The sequence below is a fragment of the Panthera tigris genome, chromosome A3 (assembly GCF_018350195.1).
Source record: "Panthera tigris isolate Pti1 chromosome A3, P.tigris_Pti1_mat1.1, whole genome shotgun sequence".
NCBI lineage: Eukaryota > Metazoa > Chordata > Mammalia > Carnivora > Felidae > Panthera > Panthera tigris.
Window position 1 is genome coordinate 104512304 of NC_056662.1, and position 18805 is coordinate 104531108.

Sequence of the window (18805 nt, forward strand, 5' to 3'; positions counted from 1 at the left end):
ACAGTGCTGTCACGTCAACTGTGCTGTCATGTCAGGGTGCGCTGAGACCCTTTTATCCTTTGGGTCATGAAGAAAGTTCAACAGAAAATTAGAGAACATAATGGAGACCCTTGTGATCACATCTGTATCTACTGGGTTCTAATATTTTGCCAGACTTGATTCATTGTTTAAGGAAATAAATATTAGAAATGTTGTTAGAGCCTCCTATACACATCTCCCACATCATACATACACATGACATACATATTCATCTATATGGCCATTAATGAAAACATGGTTTGTTCATGGTACAACTTTTTAAGTGATCATACTGTGTGTATCCTCACTCAACATTAGTTTTGAGATTTATCACTTTGCTATACATCCCTCGAATTCATTTTCATTATTGAATATACTTCATTTCACTTACCAAGTGCTTGTTGACATATTCTTAGGGTTTTTTTCCCCCAATTTTCCACTATTTACACTGCTATGATACACTCACTTACTTGCTGCTTTGCAGTAACTCCGCCATGAATATCATTTACTTTTATAATTGAAACAATAAAAATACATTTTTGTCCCATTCATTTTCTCAAAGGGTGTGTGGTGGGTCAAGTGCAGGAGAGCCAGCCAGTCAGGCAGCCAGGCTTAAGGCTCTCAAAGAAAGTTATACGCTTAGCAACAGGCCCTCCTCATACGTGGGTGCAGTAAGAGGAAGGCAAGATGCACATCATTATGGACACCTGAACAATCCCCATCTAGCGTGAAAGAGATAACTGCTTTAATTAAAGATATGGGGATTCAGGTGATGAATTTCATCTTCATACTGTTCTGTAGTGCCCAAAGTTTTACCAGAAGAAATTATTTTCTTAATCGGTAAATTAATAAATATATTTTCAAACAAAAACTAACAATCATACTTAGGAGGTGGTATGATATATATTTCGGCTTTCTTACTTAACTAGAAAAAGAATACAACCAATGGAAAAGGTAGAATACAAAGAAAGAAACATACATACACCTATAAATTCTTACAAAAAGAAATTTCTTGGAGTTGGGGGTGGTACAGTTGGTTTAAATGCCCAACTCTTGATCTCAGCTCAGGTCACGATCTCACAGTTCGTGAGTTTGAGCCTCGCATCGGGCTGTGTGCTGACCCTGCTTAGATTCTCTCTCTCTCTCCCTCTTTTTCTCTCTCTGCCACGCCCCCGTTTGTGCGCACGCGCTGTCAAGTAAAATGAACAAACTTAAAAAAAAGAAAAATGTTTAAAAAAAGAAATTTCTTGACTCAACAGTGCCATACTTACCGTGCTACAACTAAAAACTGGTCAATCTGTCGATCTGTAAGTGGGCTATTTGGATCCCAGACTTTAACTTCCAATTTGGACTGTTCCCTCTCATCTGATTCTCCTGTCCGAGAACAAAGGAAATGGAGTCTTGTTACTTAACAAGGCAACCGTTGCATTCCGTCGAGGACTGTGGGCACTACCACGTTCAAAATTTGGTACATTCTTTCAGCAGATGGACAACATTTTGTAAAGTGAACACTGATAATAATACAACGAAACCAACCGCAGCAGATCTTCGTTTAGTTAGTAGCATGTATTTCCTGAGTACTTGCATGTGTGAGGCACTAAACCTCATGCTGAGGGATATAAAAACAAAACAAAAAGCATGCCTGCTATGAGACGCCTTCAGCACGCCTGCTATGAGACGCTTTCACTGGTAAAACTAACACATAAGTAACTATGATACAAACGAAAAGAACGTGTCATAAGGACATACAGAAAAGGCTGTAAAATTCTGACAATGAGAGGAATCACTTCAGACAAGCTAGGGAATGATGTCATAAAGGGTGTGGTATTTCTGCTAAGAACTGAAGGCTCTGATTGCACCAGCAGGGAGAAGGACTTAAAGTAAGAAATAAGAATGTGAACAAAGTCAGGCGGCTTTAAGATGTGACAGAAAAACAGCTCATTTTGTCACGAGCACATTAAAGGGAATGAGAGTAGATAACTAAAAGAAGGTTACGAACATAGTACTGAAGATTCTACACAGATTTTACTTCGAGGCAATGAAAAGCACCAGCCTTTTCAGTAGGTGAGTGGCAAGACCAGAAGGAAACTTCATACCTCACACTTAGCAATGATATGTGATGAAGACAAAATATAGTGCTGACGCTGATGACAGAGAGCAAAGACAGGAGACGTGTAGCACGTAAATTTCAAGTCTTGAGAACTGCATGCATAGCGCTGGCATTAACAGAAAGCAGGAATGCTAGCAGGGCTGAGGAAAAGACTGACAATAATGCAGGATGCTTGCTTTATTTTAGGAATCTCTCACAAGGAGATAGAACTGTCAGGCGGGACTCAATGTCAAGACAAAGGATAGTAACGGAAAGGAGATGTGGGAGGCAACGGGAAGTCCGATTTACAGCTACGGATTTCTTATTAGGCTGGGGACTGATTTTGGCTTTGTTTAGCTTTTGATTTATGAGGCAGAATGCCTTGCACTGGCTGATGCACTCTGAAGCTAAACATCCCTGGTGACTGACAATCCTAGGCTATGAGCCTCTACTGTGCTCAGTCCTAGCATAGGAGCAAGCAGGAATCAGAGGCTCAACAGGAGAAAGGGGGTGGAGGAGGGTGGCAAGGACCCAGCCTTTCCACCTGCAGTCTCCTAAGTCAGCCACTGCAGTCAGGGTGGGGCTTGCCCTGCCTTGTTCAAAGGCAGGTAACCACAGAGCCAATCTCCACCCCCAACATAAAGAAGCACAAGCAGAGCAGAGCGAGTACTAGATCTAAAGTGTTTGAAAGGACTTTGGTTTTCATTGGTTTTTGCTTACAATTCTCAGCAACCTAAGCCAAGACATTCAACATCACCTCACAGTTAAAAGCCAAAAGATTTGCAAACTGTATGAAACTTGAGAGCGGAATCACACAATTACACTTCCCTGTAATCTTCAAAAAATAAAACTTAAGATAAATAATAACAGTACGGAAGATAATAATGGTAAATAACACAGGATGATTAAATGATGATGGTATCCAGTATTAAGCCCCTGTCACATTATATACTCCAGAATGTAATGACAAAACTGGTATTTACGTTTCAAATATAAGTTAATTAAGTTGACACATTTCAATCCTATCCATACATTCTACAGCATATAGCAGAAAGAGAATTCTGTGTAAGAATTCTAAACAGGGGCACCTGGTGGCTCAGTCAGTTAAGTGTCTAGACAACTTTGGTTCAGGTCTTGATCTCACGGTTTGTGGGTTCGAGCCCCATATTGGGCTCTGCGCTAACAGCTCAGAGCCTGGAGCCTGCTTCAGATTCTGTGTCTCCCTCATTCTCTCTCTGCTCCTCCTCTGCTTGTGCTCTCTGTCTCTCAAAAATAAACAAACATTAACAAAAATATAGCAGCAACAACCACAACAAAATAATAAATATAGAAATGTTCCTGGGGTGCCTGGGTGGCTCAGTCAGTTAAGTGCCTGACTTCGGCTCAGGTCACGATCTCACAGTTCGTGAGTTCAAGCCCTGCATCGCGCTCTGTGCAGATAGCTCAGAGCCTGGAGCCTGCTTCAGATTCTGTGTCTCCCTCTCTCTGCCCCTCCCCCTCTCATGCTCTGTTTCTCTCTTTCTCTCTCTCAAAAATAAATAAAGATTTAAAAAAATTAAAAAAGAAATGTTCCTGGGGTGCCTGGGTGGCTCAGTGGGCTAAGCATCCAACTTTGGCTCAGGTCATGATCTCACGGTCCATGAGTTCTAGCCCCACGTCAGGCTCTGTGCTGACAGCTCACAGCCTGGAGCCGGCTTCGGATTCTGTCTCCCTCTCTCTCTACCCCTCCCCCACTCACACTCTCTCTTTTTGTCTCAAAAATAAATAAACATCAAAAAAATAAAAAAAATTTTTTAATGAAATTTTCCATATCTTGGGGTGCCTGGGTGGCTCAGTTGGTTAAGTGTCCAACTCTTGATTCTGGCTCAAGTCATGATATCACAGTTGTGAGATTGAGCCCTGCATCAGATTCTGTGCAGTAATCTTTGGAATGGTCTTGGTGACTATGGTATGAGCTAGAGATGGGACAAAGACTACTGGTCATGTTCATGCTAGTCATTGCAATAATCTCACCTCACTCTTTCATTTATGATAATCCAGGCAATCAGTCCAGTCCCAGTCTCATCCCACACCAGCTTACGTACATCTTCCTAATCTCTGAATTCTTAAAAAATGTACTTACCAACTAATTACACGAATGTATATATAGCACCTTATTTTTGCTTCATAAATTTTTCATAATTTTGAAAAAAATGTAGATTTAGCAATGATTTTAAATGTGGTATCCCTAATCCTCCAGCTACCTCAAATTTTAAGATTTCTATTAAATATGGATGAAAGAAGAAAAGAAACGAACAAAGAAAAAGAAAAAAAGAAAAAAGAAAATTCGGACCAAGTACTTCTTCAGTATAATCACCTAAAAGTATATAATAGAGTTCAAAGCCTCTGAAGAACTAAAGCTATATGGAAATCATCTTATAGGCTCTTTACTGGATAATTAGAAATATTCTTTGTTCTAAACACAATTCATTTTCTTTGCACCAATCATCAGAGTACAATACTTGTCATGCTATTATTAAATTCAGAAACACACAAAGATGCCATTAGTCACCATTTTTATTCAATATTGTTCTCAAAGTTCTGGCCAATGTTTTACATTATCAATCAAAGGAATGATGAGTTACTAGAGACAAATACTGTACATCATTTACATGTGGGATCTAAAAAAGCAATACTCATAAAAACCAGAGAGTAGGGGCACCTGGGTGGCTCAGTCGGTTAAGCGGCCGACTTCGGCTCAGGTCATGATCTCGCGGTCTGTGAGTTCAAGCCCCGCGTCGGGCTCTGTGCTGATAGCTCAGAGCCTGGAGCCTGTTTCAGATTCTGTGTCTCCCTCTCTCTGACCCTCCCCCGTTCATGCTGTCTCCCTCTGTCTCAAAAATAAATAAATGTTAAAAAAAATAAAATAAAAAATAAACCAGAGAGTGGAACAGTGGTTACCAGGGGCTGGAGTGTAGGGAAATTGAAAAGGGAAAGATGTTGTTTTGGGATACAAATTCCAACTACTAGAAAAGTAAGTCCTGGAGATCCAATGCATAGCATAGTGACTATAGTCAATAATACTATAAACTTCAACGTTGGTAAGAGACTAGATCTTAATTGTTCCTGCAACAAAAAAGAAAGGATAATTATACGATGTGATAGCGGTGTTAGCTAAGCTATGGTAGTAATCGCATTGCAACATATAAAGTCAGCAAATCAACACTCTGTACACAAACTTACACAATGTTATGTGTCAGTTATATCTCAATAAAAATATCTTATAAAAAATAAGGAACTAGAAAATATCTATATAAAAGTAACTAGAATGGCACAATAAAAATAGAACATAAAAAATCCAGTGCCATTCCAAAGAAAATATAATGTAAAAAAAATTTGTTTTTGTTGCTGTAATAGAAAATATAACACTAAGAAACAAAACTGGAGTTATGTTTATATAAAACAAAACTTTTTTTTTAAATGTTTATTTTTGACAGAGAGAGACAGAGCATGAGCAGGGGAGGGGCAGAGAGAGAGAGGGACACAGAATCTGAAGCAGGCTCCAGGCTTTGAGCTGTCAGCACAGAGCCGGACGCGGGGCTCGAACTCACAGACCACAAGATCATGACCTGAGCCGAAGTCGGACACTCAACCGACTGAGCCACCCAGGCGCCCCTAAAACAAAACTTTTAAAGAAACTTTCAAAGAAGATAACTTGATTAAAAAAGAGTAAAGATTTAAAATCCTAAGGATATCATTTTTGTACAAGTATACCAACAGGCTAAATTTCACAAAATTTACTTTGAAAGCCAATAAAATAATTTGAATAGTAATCACCACAAATCCAAGAATAATAATAAAAGAATTAACTAGGGGCACCCAGGTGGCTTAGTCAGTTAAGCATCCAACTCTTAATTTTGGCTCAGGTCATGATCTCATGGTTCGTGAGTGAGTTCGAACTCCACACTGGGCTCTGTGCTGACAGCAGGGAGCTTGCTTGGGATTCGCTCTCTCCTTCCTTCTCTGCCCCTCCTCCTCTCGTGCTTTTCTCTCTCTCAGGATAAATAAATAAACTAACAAAAAAAAATTAACTAAACTGGATGGGACTATAATATATAACAATTGTAAATAAATAATTTACTGGCACAAAAATAAACAAAAGCATAGATGTAGACTAGATCACACAATTTATACTTCAAAATTAAGTATTACTTTTTTTAAGTTTATTCGTTTATTTAGAGAGCAAGTGGGGGAGGGGCAGGGAGAGCGAGGGAGAGCGAATTCCCAGAGAATTCCACAATTAGTGCAGAGTCCAATGTGGGGCTTGAACTCATGAACCATGAGATGATGACCTGAGTCAAAGTTGGACACATAACCAGACCCTGTCTAACGTCCTCTGCCAAGTGAGAATTACTGTTCTACACGGTTGTAATTAACAGCTGCTTACAACCAATGGGTGGTGTTTGTAAGTTAGTTAACATCCACCACATTTGTTGCAAAGTATATTCTGCAAAATTACACACTAAAAAAAATAGGGCTGTGGAAAATAAAACTATGAAAACCTATTAAACTCGGTAAGCAGAGCATTAAAAAGAAGTAATAATCATAATAAAACTACTAGCACAGTTACATCCCCACTGACATTTGCAACAAAAACAATGGTTGGTTGACTCTTTTATCTCCTTAAATCCTGGACTCATACCTCCTCCAGGGAGATGTAAGGTCGTATACAGCTTCTACATAATTAAAAAAACAAAAAACAGGGTACAGGTTTTGTGTTTTTTTTTTTAAACAATAGGGGGAAAATATCGTCAAAGCCTCCTTCATCTGTAACTCTTAAGCTTCCACACATAGTTTTATCATAGTGGAAAGTGCCACAGATTTTGAAGGTGCTAAACCAGCCTTTACATGCACTAGAGGAAAGCACTTCTTGCAGAATTTGCATCTTTTTTTTTTCCTCTTAAACTGTCTTCATCTGTGAGAATACCTGCTTCCTTGACTGCTGAGAAAAGTCTCATATAAATTGACCCACTTCCACGCCATACTGACATTTCCCTATTTATCAACTGCATCTGAATTAACTGCAGCAGAAGAGATTATACGAATTTAATTCTTATAACTCTCAAAGACAGACATGTCTTGAAATGCCCAAATATCAACAAGAGTTATTTAACTGATGGCAGGAGACAGTGGTGGCCAGGGGAGAAGCAACTGTGGCAGTGAACATGAGTGTCGGGCACTTTGCTAAATGCTTTACAGGTCACTTCCTCGGATCATCACAACACTGTGATGTGTGCGCATACATATTATTCTCTTTTCAAAGAAGAGGAAATGGGGGTGCCTGAGTGGCTCAGTGGGTTGGATGTCCGGCTTTAGCTCAGGTCATGATCTCGCAGTTTCTGAGTTCAAGTCCCACGTTGGGCTCTGTAATGACAGCTGAGAGCCTGAAGCCTGCTTGGGATTCTGTGTCTCCCTCTCTCTCTCTCTGCCCCTCCCCACTCCTGCTCTGTCTCTCTCTCTCTCTCTCACTCTCTCTAAAATAAACAAACATAATAAATAAATAAATAAATAAATAAATAGGAGGAAATGGGAACTTAGAGGGGTTAGTTTTCCCAAGGTGACTCGGCTAAACATATTATTGCCAGGTTTTGCACAAACCTACAAACCCACAGTCATTTTAGTTTATTAATTTAATGTTACTATAATACTGTTTTGCAGTTACAAATTTTAATTAATATATAAAAAGATTTTGTTGACACTTTCAGTATTACAGTGAAATAATAATTCAAAACTTCCCACGTTATGACATCTTTTTCAATGGGAAATTCTCCAGGTGGTTATTTCAAACGCAACAGAAGATTTAAAATCTCAAAGAAACCTTTATCTTCCCTTGCAAACTACATACTGGTCTTTCCAGATCTCAAGAGTTTGTTAGATGGTGGGTAGCCATAAGCGAACTTTTAAATTCTGAAACTACAAAAAGATTTATTCACTAGCAAGACAAATGCCACAACAACGTCTTAGAATCCCAAGACACATTCACAAACAAAGCAAGCCTGTTATATATTCTGGCATGGTGTTGATGCTGCCACCTACTGGGGGTATTAATTCAGGTTCTATATCCCATGCCAATGCAAATTGGAATATGGCCACTGGTCAAAATGTACCCACTCAAGAGTATCAAAAGGGTTAGTAAACACAGACTCTGGCAACTCCTAAACATCTGTTGAGTACGGTATTTTCTGTATTTAATTTCCCTGCAAACAGGTACTAGCTACGTATATGAAGGTAATGTCATATTTTCCTTTTTTTTTTTTAAGTTTTTATTTATTTTTGAGAGAGAGAGAAAGAGAGAGACAGAGAGAGACAGAGCTCGAGTAGGAGAAGGGCAGAGAGAAAAAGGGAGACACAGAATCTAAAACAGGCCCCAGGCTCTGAGCTGTCAGGACAGAGCCCAATGTGGGGCTCGAACCTGTGAAGTGCGAGATCATGACCTGAGTCCAAGTTGGTGCTTAACCAACTAAGCCACCCAGGAGCCCTACAAGAAATATAACTGTTGGTATACCCATTTGTCACCCTATACCCTCTTCCCTGAAAATGTATTACTCACAAAAAAGGAAGCTCTTTATATCTTGCATCTAGTTAGTTGCCTGATTACAAGTGAAATGAAACATCTTGGATATGCTAAATGCTTTAGGCTCAAATAAGAATCCAACGTGACTTCTTCATTTATGATGAAAAATGTGGTGTTTTTCTTTGTTACAGATGAATACTTACAGCTAACAAATTATAAACTTAAAAATAAACTTAACGAGAAATATATAGAATCTATATGACTAAAACTATATTGAGAAAAAACATTAACATAGGGAAAGGGAAAGAGAGAGAGAGAGAGAGAGAGAAGTGAACCATAAGAGACTCTTAACTCTAGAGAAGAAACTGAGGGTTGATGGACAAGGTGGGTGGGAGACAGGCTAAATGGTGATGGGTATTAAAGAGGGCACTTTTTGTGATGAATACTGGGTGTTATATGTAAGTGATGAATCACTGAATTCTACAACCGAAACCAATTTTACCATATATGTTAAATAACTTGAAACGAGAAAGAAAAAAAAAAAAAGAAAAGAAAAACAAAACCACAAGACCCAAAAGTAGCCTTGAAGAAAGAAAAAAAAAAACATCCCTTATTTCTAATTAAGACTTTTCAAAACCATCAAAAGTCTGTTCCCTCTAAATTAACTGAAACTCCAACAGACATACTTAAGAAAGATTCAAACTGATAATAAAATTTATTTGGAAAAATAAGAGGAGAATTAGCCTCACCAGATATTACCACACACTACAAAGTCACTATAATTAAAAGTGTGAGTTATTAGAGCATTAACAGGCAAACAGACCAGTGGGACAGAATAAAAATCTCAGAAACAGACCCATGTAGACACAGAGAAACAGACTCAATATTATGAAATGACCAGTTGCCTCCCAAAGGAATAAATAATATTAATACAATTTCAATCCGAATTCTAATGAAATCTGGAGGGAAGAATTTGACAAACTGATGAAAAACTTCAACAGTCAGGGGGCAAAAAATCTCTGAGATGAGACACCTCCCCACACTGACACACACACAGAGGATATTTTAAAGAACAATGAAGGGAAACTTGTTCTATAATAAGAGACAGATAAACTTGGATCTATCATCTATTACACAATGAAACATTGAATACAATTTCATGGATCTATATATACAGTAGCTATATAACAAACTGGAGAACATGTTAAATTAATAACAGTGTTTAACAGTGGGCAAAGAGGGATGATCTAAGGGACTACTTTTTGTTTTCAGTTACTTGCACTTTCACTTTCACTTTGCAAATTATTGCACAATTTGCAATAAAGTAATTTTAAAATCTAAAAACTGGGAAGAAGCAAAGAAAATACAGTGGAGCCCTCATTGTTATACTATGTTGCAAAGGGACTTCGTCAAAGACCCCTCTAACTGTGTGGTTTATCTGGCGATTCTGACTATATGATGAAGAGACAGGACTCAGAAAGAAGCACTGAACAGCAGCCTTCAGCATGTAATTCTCTCAATCCTGAGAGTTACTGGGGTATCTCAAGAGATTCAATGGGGACTTCTCTCCCACCTCATCCCTAATAGCCAGGCTTTTCTTATTTTATTTACGGTCATATTGTAGGGTGTTTCATCTGGACAAAGGATTCCATTACCTAAATAAAGTTTGTAACCACCCACCCAAAAGGACTGCCAGGAGAAACACTACATTAAAGGCAATTAAGACTTGTTGATGAGGGGTGCCTGGGTGGCTCACTTAAGCCTAGGATTCGACTCTTGATTTCAGCTCAAGTAATGATCTCAAGTTCTGAGATGGAGCCTGGTGTCGGGCTCCATGCTGAGCATGGAATCTGCTTGGAATTCTCTCTCTCTCTCCCTCCCTCCCTCCCCCACTCACTCTCTCTCATGTGTACATGCTCTCTCACTCTCTAAATAAGTATATAAACATTTAAAAAATCTATTAAATAGGGGCGCCTGGGTGGCGCAGTCGGTTAAGCGTCCGACTTCAGCCAGGTCACGATCTCGCGGTCCGTGAGTTCGAGCCCCGCGTCGGGCTCTGGGCTGATGGCTCGGAGCCTGGAGCCTGTTTCCGATTCTGTGTCTCCCTCTCTCTCTGCCCCTCTCCCGTTCATGCTCTGTCTCTCTCTGTCCCAAAAATAAAAAAAAAAAAAAAAAAAAAAAAAAACACGTTGAAAAAATCTATTAAATAAAAGATCTATTATATAAATGAACATTTAGTCACATTTTTTAAACATAAAGTTTGCCCTTGTCAGAGAAGTGGTGCAATTCTTCAAATGCTACAAGCTGTTAAGAATCATTCCTCTTACAAATAAGAACTTCAAGTCTGGTTTGAGAAGAACCATAGAATAAATTATTGCATTTTATGTATCATTTTGTTTCCTAAAATCTTTTTTTTTTTTTTTTTAATATTCTAATCTAGGTAGAGACTCCTGGGTGGCTAGTCGGTTGAGCGTCTGACTCTTGATTTCAGCTCAGGTCATGATCCCAGGGTCATAGGATCAAGCCCTGCATGGGGCTCCATGTTGAGCGTGGAGCCTGATTAAATTTTCTCTCTCTCTCTCTCTCTCTCTCTCTCCCTCCCCCCCCCCCCCCCCCCCCGTCCCTCTGCCCAGCTCATGCTCTTTCTAAAAAAAAAAAATGCTTGGGAATGCAAGCTGGTGCAGCCGCTCTGGAAAACAGTAAGGAGGTTCCTCAAAAAACTAAAAATAGAACTACCCTACGACCCAGCAATTACACTACTCGGCATTTATCCAAGGGATACAGGTGTGCTATTTCGAAGGGACACATGCATCCCCATATTTATAGCAGCACTATCAACAATAGCCAAAGTATGGAAAGAGCCCAAATGTCCATCGATGGATGAATGGATAAAGAAGAGGTGGTATATATAGACAATGGAGTATTACTCGGCAATCAAAAAGAATGAAATCTTGCCATTTGCAACTACGTGGATGGAACTAGAGGGTATTATGCTAAGTGAAATTAGTCAGAGAAAGACAAAAATCATAGGACTTCACTCCTATGAGGACTTTAAGAGACAAAACAGATGAACATAAGGGAAGGGAAACAAAAATAATATACAAACAGGGAGGGGGACAAAACAGAAGAGACTCATAAATATGGAGAACAAACTGAGGGTTACGGGAGGGGTTGTGGGAGGGGAGATGGGCTAAATGGGTAAGGGGCATTAAGGAATCTACTCCTGAAATCATTGTTACACTAGATGCTAACTAATTTGGATGTAAATTTAAAAAAATTAAAATAAAATTTTAAAAAATTCTACTCTAGGTAGATATGCTTTCCAAATAACATTACACTAACCAGACTTTATGCCTTTCAGGGGTAAATACCATATTTAAATAGTTTTCTGGATAACAGGAACTTGTGAGTTTCCATGATCTGATTCTTCTGCCCAGTGTTACTTGAAACATCCCAACTTCATGACTTGGTTCAGCATTTATCTCTCCACGAGCAATACACAATTTCTAGGCTTTCTATACATCAGGGCGTATGCTCAGTGCTCAAGGGAGAACCACACAATCAATACCTGAGTGTTGATTTTAAAATTTCTGAAGTCAAACAATAAAAAATAGTATAAAAGATAACATGAACGACTGATCTCCACAGTTCAAAGATGGGAGGGACTGGGGTTCAGGAAGGAGTGACAAAGGCTGCTGAGGGGATGCGGAACTTGGGCTGGGGGCCTACACACACATGAGCACTAAGGACCTTCCTGGCTTTTGGCCTGTGCACGGATGGACTTGCCGAACTACCTCACTTGGAACATACGCTTTTGTCCAAAACTCACAGAACTGCTCACTAAAAACGGGGGGATGTACTATATATAAATCATACCTTAATTAAAACAAGGGAAAACCCACCACCTGTCAATGACTACCTGGAAGACAATTAGGCATTCTGTATAAAATTTCAGACATACATGCCCTAAGACTCAGCAATTCTACTTTATTTGCCAGTTATATCCAGAGCACAAAATTATCCATTATACTCATTACAGCACTGTTTATAAATTTTAAAAATCAAGCTTTTGGAGGGGGGAATAAAATGTTTAGTGAACAATTAGGTACAGAGATAGAAGTCTAACATCAAACATTAAGGACTAAAGATGTAAAAATTCCTTCTGGAAGATAAACTGATTTGCACAGATGAGAACATCAATGAATGCAATCTCTCAACCTATAATAAACTGATTCACTACTCTCAATCTGTTCAAAATCATTTCCAAACGCAGGTGAGTGCAGACATGGCGTTCTGTTCTTCAAGCTTAATCTTTATTGACTGACTTTTCCTGGCACTTAAGTTCAGGAAAACACAGATGACTGTAGCCTGGCATTATTCACAGCCACCACTGACACCAACGTGTACAATTCTCACACACTATCTTGAGTATCTATTGATTTAACTCTTCTGCATACATTTTCTTAGAAGTATGACAAGGAAAAGAGAGAGAAGAACATATGGAAGAACTCCTATGTTTTTATAAAAGTTTAGATTGGGGTGCCTGGGTAGTTCAGTCCGGTAAGCGTCCAACTTCAGCTCAGGTCATGATCTCACCGTTCGAGAGTTCAAGCCCCGCATCGGGCTCACTGCTATCAGTGCAGGGCCCACTTCAGATCCTCTGTCCCTCCCTCTCTCTGGCCCTCCTCTACTCGCACTATTGCTCTCTCTCAAAAATAAACATTTAAAAAAAAGTTTATTTTAGTAATCTCTACACCCAACATGGGGCTTGATCTCACGACCCCGAGATCAATAGTCATATGCTCCTCCGACTGAGCCAGCCAGGCACCCCTGGCAGCACTTGTATGTTTTAATAATCAGGGGGCAAAAACAAAAAGTGAAGGCCTTTTGGTGAGTAACGCAAATCGTAAAGACCTTAAAGGAAAAGACTAAGAAATCCCAAACTTTTGTATGATAAAAAATAAAATATACTTAAATTTAAAGTCACTATTAAAATTTTTTAATCAAATAATTAGGTCTGTGGGGGAGAGGTTTATAATCCTTGTAGACAAGGTAAATACTTCTGTGTTTGCTTACCTTTAGTAGTCAAGTAATTCTTGCCAATGCATAAAAAGATAAACAACCAAGTAGAAAAAGCACAAGATGGGGCACCTGGGTGGCTCAGTCCATTCGGTGTCCGACTCTTGATTTCAGCTTGGGTCATGATCTCACGGTTGTGGGACTGAGCACCGTATTGGGCTCTGTGATCAACTTGGAGCCTGGTTAAGGGAAAAACCCTTTCTCTCACCCTCTCCCTCTGCCCTTCTCCGGCTTGCATGTGCATTCTCTCCCTCTTCCTCTCCCTCTCTCTCTGAAAAAAAGAGTGTGCCTGGGTGGCTCAGTCAGTGGGGCGTCCGGATCTTGATTTCAGTTCACGTCATGATCTCATAGCTGTGTGATCGAGCCCTGAGCCAGGCTCTGTGTTGACAGCACCAAGTCTGCTTGGGATTCTCTCTTTACTCTTTCTGCCCCTTCCCTGCTCTCATGTGAGCTCTCTCTCTCAAAATAAATAAACTTTACAGTTTAAGAAAGAAAGAAAGAAAGAAAGAAAGAAAGAAAGAAAGGGGTGCCTGGGTGGCTTAGTCGGCTAGACATCCGACTTCAGCTCAGGTCATGATCTCATGGTTTGTGAGTTCGAGCCCCGTGTCAGGCTCCGTGCTGACAGCTCGGAGCTCGGAGTCTGGAACCTGCTTCGGATTCTGTGTGTGTGTGTGTGTGTGTGTGTGTGTGTGTGTGTGTGTGTGCGTCCCTACCCCCACTCATGCTCTGTCTCTCAAAAATAAATAAACATTAAAAAAAAAAAAAAGAAAAAGAAAATGCCCAAGAAATTTAAAGGCTAAAGATAACTAGGGCAAGCATAATTTCAATTTTAAAACAAAACAAAACAAAACAAAAAACTCTAAGACAATTATATATCAAAATGTGGCTTAAAAATGGAGGGTGAAAAAATTCCTCATAATCAGTGTTGGTGAAAGCACCTGGTTCTTTCATAATATAGTAACGGTCGTTTTGAAGAGCAAAGGAGCATTTTCAATATGTAAAATGTATATACCATTTCACTTCCAAGAAGTTATGTTTGAAAAAAATATATAGGTATAGCTTTTCTAGCAGCATCAATTTGTAACATCGAAAACATAAATGCCTAAAAGTCTACCAATAGGGGGCTGGAAGAGGGAATTATAGTACATCCACGCAAATTTAAGACCTGCACAGTTAGTGAAAAGAATAAAAGTCACTGTACTCATAGGGAAAAGTACTAAAGTTACGCGGTTAACTGAAAAAAGCAGTTGCAGAGTAACATATGCAACACGGCACTGCATGTGGACCCTTTCCTGGACGGAGGGTAAGCCAGCGTGAACCAAATAAACACACCCAAAACGACCATAGTGATTAAATATGGGTTTGGAATGAAGGAGAGCAGATGGTGTTCATTTCCTACATTATACATTTCTGTGTTTCATTTTTTAATGTTAAGAATGTTTACTTTTGAAATCAGAAAATAAAGGTTTTGAGTGTACAGTTTTAACAGGAGAAAGAAAAATTTGTCTTGTTAGGAAGATATTTTTGAAATGCAAAGCTCTGTATCTCTCCAGTACATAACTACCCAGATTAGCCCAAATCCCCACCAAAACATAACTGTTCACTAGATTCCAGGCACCTCAGTTAGATGATTTAGGAGCATTCAGGATTTCAAGGCATGTACATATCACATGAAGACACAAGCTCAACGATACGAACATTCTAGAAGTTGCATTTAAAAGGAAAACACAGCCAGAAAACTCACAAAAATGTAAAATAAAAATCAAACAATTGGTCAAATAAATTATTTTCTGTTGTTATTTGTTGTATTTCTACAAGAGGAAGAACTTGTAACTTTTAAACTTTAGCCCAAAAGACGTTTCTCCCATATGAGGAAAAGAATATTTGAGTTTCAAGACATATTTGTTTTCATAGGACTTGAAACCCAAAGAAAAACATACCTTCTAAGAGCATTTCTGGAATGTCTGCTTGATATCTAGGTCCCACTCTGATTTCACCTTTGTCAGCTAATAGTGTTTTCACTGAAGGGTCGTAGACCAATGAGTAGAAAAAGGTATCCTGAGAAAAAATGACAGAAAATATCTAGGTAAGCTCAACTCCTTCTACTTTTTATAAAGCAATGAGGCCAATGTCATGATAATGAAATCATAAAACTTCAGAGAGTATATAAAATTTCCTTTTGGTGAATAAATTCATGAATCTTGAAGAAGAGAACAATGTTAGGGTCATCATGTAAAAGTGTAAAATTAAATCAAGCAAAAACAAATAGCATACAATAAAGGTAGATTATAAAGTTTTGTTGTTTTAGTCTAAAAGAAAACCAATGAACTGCTCTAAAACAGATTCTGAACTAGCAAAGCTAAGCTCTAAGTCAAAGGTAAGACACCTGAATCAAGCAACCATTTAAATCTCTAAAGCCCACACCAAACAACGATGACACAAGGCGCCCTTACTTCTGGAGTGTCCACCCACATTTCATCAACATACTCAAATGGATACACATTTCACATTAAAGTTTAGAAGAGCTGAGCTTACATACAGTTTCCCAATTAAAATGTCACATTGCATTATTTCATGGAGCATCTTATGAATTCCATTTCTGCAGTTCTCCTTTGAATCCTGAAACATTCATATTTATATATAAATAGCCACATAAACGTAACTACCTACCACCACCGGCACACCCACCAACTTTCCAAGGTTCTTTAAAACGCAAAAAGGCCCTAGTTACTGAGTCTAATGGATAAAATGACCAGGCTACCAGGCCTTTGCTGAATTCTGCATCACTACTGGAGGTCTTAAAAGGTCTTGTCTCTGCTTCCTGCTAGGATTCTGAGGGTTATCTACTATAAAACTCTCTGCATTATATGCTGGAGGGGTCTGCTCCTACCATCAGCACTTTACCAAGACCGTGCCGAGCAAGCTACAAATAAGAGATAATCTACCAGATTGTAAAGCTTTCTCCTTACAGACTGTGATAAAGGGAAAGGAGAAAAACAGACAAGGCGATACCATCCATTCAGAATTCTTCTGCATGGGTCATGGTCAGAAGAAAAGACTAAAGAATCAAACACAACAATATGACAATTTATGCATATAAAAAAAAGTCTACCTGGGGAAAAGAAAAAAAAATCTGCAGAATATATAAACCAACCTGCTCAATAGGCTGATGGAGGGTGATCAATATGTAATCAGAATTGTTTGTTTTGTAAGACAGGAGAAACAAAGAATGTTACTAGGGTGACTGACGCTGCTGCCGTTGGCACAGTAAGGGTTTTCAAGGTACACATACTTCTGGTCACTTTTATTGTGTAAAACATGTTAGTATAGTATTCTAGAAAAGTGGGATTTTGCCATACTATACAGTAGAATAAAATGAAATTATTACTTAGGGCCACAAAAGTTGCTTAAGACTCCTTAAATTTACATGTGCCAATATGGGAAATCGCTTAAAATGTAAAGGTAATGTTAATTTTTCTAAAAGGAAAACATTGTGATTAGAAAGTTGTCCTTTAAGGGGTGCCTGGGTGGCTCAGTTGGTTAAGCATCGACTTTTGATCTCAGCTCAGGTCTTGATCTCAGGTTCCTGAGTTCAGCAAAAATACCACGTTTTTAAAAAAATTACAGGGGCGCCTGGGTGGCGCAGTTGGTTAAGCGTCCGACATCAGCCAGGTCACCATCTCGCGGTCCGTGAGTTCCAGCCCCGCGTCAGGCTCTGGGCTGATGGCTCGGAGCCTGTTTCCGATTCTGTGTCTCCCTCTCTCTCTGCCCCTCCCCCGTTCATGCTCTGTCTCTCTCTGTCCCAAAAATAAATAAAAAAACGTTGAAAAAAAAAAAAAATTACAGCGTCTTAACAGCCAAATACACCAGTAAAATAAACTGAAACATACTCATGTTTCCTCCTTTTATTCCTGCTTCTATGAACTAATGGTAACATCTGAGCATTCTCTTTATCCATATTATTTTCCACATGTTGACTGACAACAAACACTATTACCTTCTTTTCTAAATTTCACAAGAGTAAGTTATAAAGACTATCAACCTTTTTTCTGCCTTGAACATTTACCTCCTCTTAGTTTTCTCTGTTCAATTTTCTAACGTACAGTAGTTCCACATGTCTGCATCAATCCTTTCAGGGACAACACTTTTAAGTATAATAAAAATTTGGGGGGGGGGGGCGCCTGGGTGGCTCAGTCGGTTAAGCGTCCGACTTTGGCTCAGGTCATGATCTCACAGTCCGTGGGTTCGAGCCCCGCGTTGGGCTCTGTGCTGACAGCTCAGAGCCTGGAGCCTGCTTCCGATTCTGTGTCTCCCTCTCTCTCTGCCCCTTCCCCGCTCATGCTCTGTCTCTCAAAAATAAATATTGAAAAAAAATTAAAAAAAAATTTTTTTTTAATATATCCCTTTAATTCTTTAAACACACACATACATACATACATACATACATACATACATACATAAAGATTTGGGAAAACAAAAACATCATGCAACTATAAAGGTTAAATCTTAAAATGTCAACAGTAAAAATTTTCTCATTGTGGAATATTCTGTTTACAGGAATTTCCTCCTTCTAATGAAGTATATGCTCTCACCCAACTTGTGAAAATATGTTTAAAATGTTTCTTGTTGAAGTTCACAGAAGGAAACACTTGTAGTTGACAAAGTTTATGGAGATTCTAGGAAAGAAAGCAGACCACCAGTGCTAGGATCTCATCTGGAAAAAGCCTAAAATAAAATCTCTTTATTTAAACAACAACAAAAACAAAGAACAGGGAGGAGGATTGAGTACACAAAAGTCACTTATTTCATAAAGCCAAAAATATTTCTACTGCTACCAACTACATCATCATACCTTATAAAGCCTTTCATTACCAGCTTAAAAAAGACGGCACAGAAGTTTTTGCCAACTCTTCTCTCAGTTAACCAGAAAAATAAAATTATCTAAAAGTATTCTGGTCATTACACTTTTATATAATGCTGCTCTCCCGGTGCAATAGTTTGGTACAAGAAGAAATACATTTAAAGGTATGGGCTTCATGTGAAATCAAGGGGGGAAAAAACATAAA

At 38.9% G+C, this 18805-nt stretch overlaps 1 protein-coding gene and 1 long non-coding RNA gene across 6 annotated transcripts in view; one reads left to right on the forward strand and one right to left on the reverse strand.

Annotated features, from left to right (window-relative positions):
• MTA3 (metastasis associated 1 family member 3) overlaps positions 1-18805 on the reverse strand; it is a 225305-nt gene that overhangs the window by 77094 nt on the left and 129406 nt on the right. For all 5 annotated transcript variants that reach the window (XR_006215907.1, XM_042982073.1, XM_042982071.1 and 2 more), the window contains exons 6-7: positions 15680-15797; positions 1290-1392 (exon numbers count right to left, since the gene is read on the reverse strand). Coding sequence is in view for 4 of the 5 variants with exons in the window: in XM_042982073.1 (XP_042838007.1) it covers positions 1290-1392; positions 15680-15797 (221 nt within the window). In the remaining variant the exon portion in view is untranslated. The remainder of the gene's footprint in view (positions 1-1289; positions 1393-15679; positions 15798-18805) is intronic.
• Positions 1790-4643, forward strand: LOC122237391. Its single transcript, XR_006215909.1, has 2 exons — positions 1790-2082; positions 4347-4643. It is a non-coding gene; the product is annotated as an uncharacterized LOC122237391 (long non-coding RNA).